The sequence below is a fragment of the Pinus tabuliformis genome, chromosome 6, assembly GCF_031772625.1.
Source record: "Pinus tabuliformis cultivar Carrire ecotype Pingquan chromosome 6, CPIR1, whole genome shotgun sequence".
NCBI lineage: Eukaryota > Viridiplantae > Streptophyta > Pinopsida > Pinales > Pinaceae > Pinus > Pinus tabuliformis.
The window spans coordinates 1,133,431,137-1,133,438,778 of NC_142292.1; the positions used below are offsets into that span (position 1 = coordinate 1,133,431,137).

Sequence of the window (7,642 nt, forward strand, 5' to 3'; positions counted from 1 at the left end):
TCCAATGCAGAGAAGCGCGCTCACGTGGGGCATCCTATGTTTGGCCCTTGGTTTTTAGCCCGTCTTTTATGATCCTATGGTTTTGGCCTATGGTATAGGATCTAATTTATTGAACCCCGGTTTGGATCCCTTGTATTGGTTTTTGATGGTTTTGTCCCATGGTGTGGATAAGGGTTTGACTATAAAAAGGGGAAGGAGATCACTTGGCAAGACACTTGTGAAATTTGAATATCTTAAGATCTTAATGTTCGGGTGATTGGTTTTAAAAGCTAGATCTAAATCAAGGAGAAAATTTAAGGCGAATCTATTGATCTCTTGGGCGCATGATCAGATCTATGGATCTGACTGACCATGGCACATTGGAGGACTGTTAATTTGGCCCTAATCAGAGGTTCGTAGGTGATCCATGGTGTAATTGCGGGGGTATGCCGTGCAGGAGAAGACGCAGTGTGGGGGTACGCAGCGCAACAGAAGGCGTAGTGCGAGGTACGCAGCGCAGAAGAAAATAAGATGTGGAGATACGCAGAGGCACAGAAGGAACAATGCGGAGGTATGCGGTCAGACAGAGAGTACAGTGCGTATCTGAGTTGAGGTATGCAGTTTAGCAGAAGGAGAAAGTGCGGTGGTACGCAGAGCGGCAGAAGGATACGGTGCAGATCTGCGCAGTTCAGGCACAGAAAGGCTGCGGATATCTGCAGGTTTATATCGGTGAAGTTGCGGACCTGTCTTAAAACATTTGTTGATTGTCTTTTATCTATTGCTATAGAGTTCTGGGTTTAGATTTCTGGTATTACTTTTTTGTTTACAGCATTCTAAGAAGTTGGGTGATTCATTGGTTGATTTTATAAGGAGATTGGGTGATTTGCATGTACTTGATGATTATTTGATCTTCTTGGATCCAGTCTGAAAATTAATGAAACGTGGTCCTCAAAGAAGTAGAAGAACAAATGGGGTTGTAGCTCCCTTCCAAGAGAGATTGGAGAATGAGAGAGGGTTGTAGCTCTCTGCAGGTTGTAGCCTGCGTACTGGTAAAGGACTGCACCAGTGCAAAATCCTTGTAAAAGAAGTTTCTAATTGAAAGAAGATAGAGACATATTGCAACAGGTGGTTTTCACCCACATTGGGTTTCCACCTTATATCTGGTGTTCTTTGGTGTGCTTATATATTTTTCTTGCTCTTGTTCATTATTATATGGCACTGACATACAAATTAATGATCAATATCTAAAGAATAAATTAAAGTATAAATCTGGAATGCATATTGAAAAGAATATGATAATACTGATTCACCCCCCCTCTCAGTATTATTTTCAACACTCACAAAATAGAAGAAAATATAGATCAACGCCTTCAAAATCAACCTCTTTGAGGGGGAAACCTCCTTTACATTACACAAATGAACAATTATTGCATGATACAAATGACAAGACCTCATTTCTATATATAGGAGTCTAAGGGGTCACAATATAATCAGAGACATAACAATAATAATGTAAGGGCACAACAATAATAATAGTGGTCTTCTATGGGGAACAATAATAAAAATATGGGGACAACATGGGAACAACAATAACAATAAGGGGATACAATAACAATAATAATAATGGAATACACTAGTATTATAGGAACCTGACAATACTTTAGATTAGCATATCTTTGGAGTAGACATTGATATTTGATCCTTGGAGTAGACCTCAACATACAATTTGAAGAAACCTTGACATATGATTTATGGCAGACCTTTGACAATCACAAGCAGACCCTGGAATGTGATTTGAAGCATACCTTGAAATTTGTAGTAGACCTCTTCTAAATTAGAATTTGACACTTGTTGAAATGGATCTTTGGATGCCTTGATAAGTTTTGAAGTAGGCCTTGACATGTGATTTGTACCAGATATTTTTTATTCTGAAGTAGAAGGAGTCTTGAAGTCGGCTGAGGTAATAACTCTTGTGGTTTTAATGATCTAAGGTATGCAATTTCTATTGTTAAATTGAATACAGTATAAGTTAATACAGCATGCAAGTTGGACATGACAAAGGGGCAGATTAGAAGTTAGAAAAGGCATAAGATGTAGTATTTAGATGTTATTGTAATTGGGCCATTGTCCCTAGTACAAGAGGCCAAGAATATTTTTTTGTCTTTTAATTTATAGGGTGGTTATGGAAGGAATTTTTAGCTTCCTTCAGGAGGTTGTCACCTCCTTCCAATGGGAGCTGGTAAATCTTGGGGTTGTAGCCCTTCCAGTTGTCACTAGTAAATTGGATGTTGTAGCTTCCCTTGTAATATAAAAATATTGTACGTATATATCTTGTGTTCATTGTTTTGATACTTTAATTTTCGAAATTTACTTTATATTGATTCACCCTACCCCCAGTATTTCCAACATTGTTTACATGTAGAAACAAAGCAAACTAACTCGAACAATGATAGTTTGTCTCTTAGAAGAGATATGATAGGTATGTGCCTTATGAACTACGTTACAATGATGCTCCAAGGAATTTTTATCATGAAGAAACAATGAGAAACCCTAAACATCCAAAACCATAACCCTAAGAGATGAAGCGCCAAAGGATTGTAGGCCCTGATAGTGTAATTTGTTACGCCAACTTCCTAGGGTTGTAACTTTGGCATTTGGTCTTCGTCTAGCTCACATGATAATCCACTACAAAGATATATATGAGGAAAAAAACTTTTGACTAAAAAAGTCCATATTTATATCGTTATTTCCAATTTCTCAAAAAATGTTGTTTAGGGCCTAAAAATGACTTTGGAAGTTTAGGAAGCAAAAACTACTGAAATACAAAATTGTGTTGAAAAATACGAAATTGATAGTAAACTGCATTGTGAGCCAAGTGGAATAAGTGGATGGCCACCAATATCCACTTGGATCACACAAAGAATAAAATAAAGCATGATGAGGTTCATGCCCACTATCTTAGGCAAGTCATTGAAGAGAATATAGTATGTCTTGTTCATTATAAAACAAATTTTAAACTGGGAAAGATCGAATAGCGGAGAGCAATGGCGCACGGGCGAACTTGGGTTTGTAAGGGCTTTAGTTAGGGTTTCCTGGACACTGCAGACCATGCATGAACCATCGAACCCGCTACCGTCCGTCCGCCGTGGTTACTGTTTACCCTAACCGCTTCGTTGTTTCACCTGCTGGTAACTCCATGGTGTTCTGAGCCCGCTCCGAGACTAACGACGTGCCCTTCAACGGAACCTCCTCAGCTGCATGGGTCGCCTTTCTCGCAACTGTCATTTTCCCCCGGTTACTCTCCGTTCCGAGGTGTCTGCAGATCCCAGGAGCAGCTGGCAATGGAAGACATCGACGCCGTTGATTACTCCGCGGACCCATTGGAAGGGGTCTCCATTTGGCGCACACCCCTTGATGCATCTGGAGGTATGTACAGCTCGGACTATACTGCTCCATTTCCGCCGATTCCGTTTACTGATCCGCATTCACACCCTCCTATTATTCTCTCGGACGACCCGCCAACTTGGCCTGCACTTACCACTCCCCCGCACTCTCCGGCTACCCTAGGGTTTGTATCGAGCTGTATCAACCCTAACCCTGGTTCACTTCCCCTGGTCACGGGCTCCATTCCCCTTCAATTTCACAACCCCTCCCTCCCGGGACCTTCTATCGGCATTCCTGTCTCTTTCGGGATCACATCCGGCAGTTTCACCGCCGTCCCTCCACTCACTGGTACCTCATCGGCTTCTGACCCTCTCGGACACTCCCATTCGGGCCGTTTACCTGCATCACAGCCTGAAGACCCGCCTCTGCCTGGTCATCCCGTTCGCCATCCCCCAGCACGGGGCCCTAAACGGAAATATAAGTGTTTCAAATCCAGGGAAGAGGACGTCTTTCTCCGGTTAGAGGAAGATATTCGTTGGGGTGAGACCATGGATTTTGCGGACCGTGTTTTGGTCGGACGCATCCGTGGCCGAAGTTACTCGGCAGCACGATTGAAGCAGTGGGCAACTGATGTTTGGGGTCACCATCTGGTGGATATCCCTTTCGTGCAGACCTTCGTGCGGGGATGGTTCGCCCTTCGTTTCGCGTGTGCAGACCATACTAATTGGGTCCTCTCGTCATATTGGCATTTTGACCACGCACCAGTGCTACTGAAAAGATGGACTCCTCTCTTTGACCCTGAGACTGAGCAAATTGGCGTGGGACCAGTATGGATTAGGCTTCCAGGACTTCCTCTCCAGTACTGGTCAGAGGATATTTTCAAGAGGATCGGTAACGCAATAGGGGTTTATATGGGCTATGATAAATCCTATCAGCAGACAGGAATGATGGCCTACACCAGGATTCTCATTAACCTAGACACGAGAGGCGGACTGCTGGAATTCATTACGATCCAGTGGAGGGATACTGAACGCAAGCAGATCATCGACTATGAAGGAGTACCATATAGGTGCCGCCGGTGCCACAAGGTTGGCCACCTTTACAGAGACTGCCCACTCCTCAAGAAATCTGGTACTAATGGCACCGAAGATGCAGGCCCTCAGCCGCAGGTCACCCATCCTGAGACACAGCCTGATCTGAACACTGAGGTACCGGATCCCCCACCGATCGTGGAAGAACCAGAGAACGCTGGAACAGGCGACAATGCTGGGGCACCTTCTGACCCGCAGCCGGTCTCGACTGAACTGCAGACGACCAAGGATCATGAGGACTTGGAGGAATCGGGTAAGTCACATATTTATTCTCTGTCCACTCCTCCTTCTTGTATGACTTTGGGCATATCTTCTCATTACTCTGCATCTGCATCCATCATTTCATTATTTCCTTCTATTTCACATTCGCCCCCCTCTCATTATAACTTGCATTCCTCACTCTCGTGCACCATACCTCAACCCTCTCTGGCAGCTCCTCCATCCAGAATCACATCTTCATTGGCCTCACTCTCATTAAACTCATCACCATCCCCTCCTCGCTATTCCCTCAGGCCCCGCACTAGAGACAGAGGACCTGATGCGGTAGGACTTGAACTCAGTCACACTCCATATCACAAGTCCTCCAGGGGTAGACCCTCCCGTATTTCCAAGGCTAGGCACACTGCTGATACCGAGGTCGCCCTGGGGCGACAACAAACCATCTATCGGGCCCTTAGAGCTAGGAATGGCCCTGCCCCCATTCCCTAATGAAATTTTTATCTTTCAACTGTCGGGGGTTTGCTAGTTCAGCCAAAAAACTAGCACTTAGGAGACTTCTCCTATCATCTCAGATGGACTTCATTTTTCTTCAAGAGACTCTCTGTCCTGCTGATACCCTCATTCGTACTCTCTCTGGCTGGCTTCCATCCTGGACCTTCCATGCTTTGGATGCGTCTGGAAGATCAGGGGGAATGGCCATTGGGGTCAATAACAAAGTAGTGGAGATCAAGAACACCTTTGGGGGGAGAGGGTTTATCGGACTTGACATCTGTACTCATACAGCTGTTAATGATATCAGGATTGTCAATGTATATGGTCCCTGTTCTGACCGAGCCAATTATTGGAGTAACCTTCTTACATCGGAGATGTTTCAGGCAGATAATATTATACTTGGAGGGGATCTTAACTTCTCTATTGGTTACAGTGAATCATCGGGACACTCTGCACAGGTCGACTACCTCTCTGATGCTATATCTAATTTACTGGAGGAACACCACTGGGTCGACATTCCATCTGCAAAGCGCCAATACACATGGACTAATAACAGGAGTGGTGATCAGAGCCTTGCTAGACGACTAGATAGATTCCTTATTAAGGAATCCCTGGTCAATGAACTCCCCAGAGTCCGTCAATGGGTTGGCACAGGAGGCATCTCCGATCATCGACCGATCTTTTTAGAAGCTGAAGATATCACCCATAAAATTAAGAGCCCCTATAAGTTCAATGCAGCTTGGCTACAAGATCCCTCATTCATCCAACTAGTGCATAACTATTGGCAATCCAACGCCATCAGAGAAGATGAGGATATCTCTGTGGGTTTTGTGAGGAAACTCAAGGAACTTAAGCAGATCACCAAGAACTGGGCTCACCATAAGCGCATTCAAGATAACTTAATTCTAAAGGAAGCTGAAAAGGTCATTGCCGAATTTGAGGACTCCTCAGATGGGACCTTCCCTTCCACAGTCAGTAAGGAGAATTACTGCGCCCTGATTGCCAAACGTACTCAAATTCTTAAGGAAAGAGAAGAAGGATGGAGACTCAGAAGCAGAGCTATATGGCTCACCGAAGGAGATGCAAATACCAAATTTTATCATACGTTTGCAAATGGGCGTGTTATCACTTAGAATTTTAATCCATGTACATAATGTTGTCCCAAACTAAAAAAATTTCATTGTCATGTGTGATGAATGGTTATAGTCTTGTGTGTGTTAGAGATCATGTTTTCAAAAGGTATTGATGTGAATCATTGCAAAAAACCGTTAGTCACCCTCCATTATAATCCTTTAAGGCATGTCATGTCCTGTTTGCGTCATTGGTCCTTTGCGCAGTTTCGCAGCGGAGTCTGATTGGCCAATTTGGCAGCGTAATGATGTTTCCGCCTTTTCGCAGCGTACTATTTACCAACCATTTCGTAGCGCGTTTTGTTAAATCTTAACTGTCTGCGCTACGAAATCGGGGTTTCGGGGTTTTTGTAGCGCCTTTTTCTTGAAATGTCAAATCTGGGAGGGGTGAGTCATAGGTCCGTTCACGTTTGTCAGTTGATGTCCTCTCCAGGTCATGATAGATCATCATTCCGCCATAAGGTCCAGGATCACGCATATGAATATCATCTTAAGGGATTTTATGAGGTATGGTTGTGTCATAATGTGTTTTCATAATGTGTAAACATGTCTGCTGTATGACAAGTGTTTTTTTTTTTTTTTTAAACGCAAAGAAGCCCGAGTTCTCATTTAAAGGGATCATCGCAAGCGAGTCTGCACTCCAAAGTCGAGATTGTTTTCGAGCTGTAGCTGCTATTAGTTTCCTGTGTGAAGATATTCGAAGCAAGATGGAAAAGAGGGAACATCGATCCGGTAAGTGCCTGAGAACAGAGCCAGAGGGGCTTGATGTTACACTCAGAGATGAAGGCGTAGCAAGAGCCTTTCGAAATGCTGGTTGCTGGAGGTTCTGCGAGAAGTTGAAGGGAGGACATCCAGAGGTAACGAAGGCTTTTGCATTGAATTTTACTAGATTGAATTCAAAGGTGTCAATGTTAGAATTTCCTGTGTCTCCTGAAGCCATTTCTATTGTCACTGAAATTCCGAGGGGAGGACAAGAATGGTTCAAAAATTTTAAATTCGACATGAGTCCCTGTAAAGAATTTTTGAAGGAACCGTATGTAAATGAGGACCTCACCAAAGCAGTGCCAAGGAGTTACGTAAAAGAACATTATGCTATGCTCCTTACATGCATCCAGAAATACCTAACATGCGAGGGAAGGTACAACAAAGTTTATTCCTATCACTTCAAACTTTTGTTGCATTTCACAGGTAAAGCTTCGATAGATATCCCTTTCTATTTGTTCAGAAGCATTAGTAAAATGTGTGATAAAATCCAGTTAAAGAAAGATGGTTGTGAAACATCCTTGTTTCATCATGGTTTGGTAAAGTTGCTGGTGTTGGATAGTTTGCAAAAGATTGGCAGAGATT

General features: G+C 43.5%; 1 protein-coding gene across 1 annotated transcript; it reads left to right on the plus strand.

Annotated features, from left to right (window-relative positions):
* The first annotated feature begins 5,245 nt into the window (after window positions 1-5,245).
* Window positions 5,246-6,298, plus strand: LOC149262865 (uncharacterized). Its single transcript, XM_089382415.1, has one exon. The coding sequence runs from the start codon at window positions 5,246-5,248 to the stop codon at window positions 6,296-6,298; it is 1,053 nt and encodes a 350-aa protein (XP_089238541.1).
* The last annotated feature ends 1,344 nt before the right edge of the window (window positions 6,299-7,642 follow it).

Excerpts from the sequence above, each read along its gene's own strand:
- LOC149262865 (XM_089382415.1), top strand. The coding sequence starts at position 5,246 with ATGGACTTCATTTTTCTTCAAGAGACTCTCTGTCCTGCTGATACCCTC.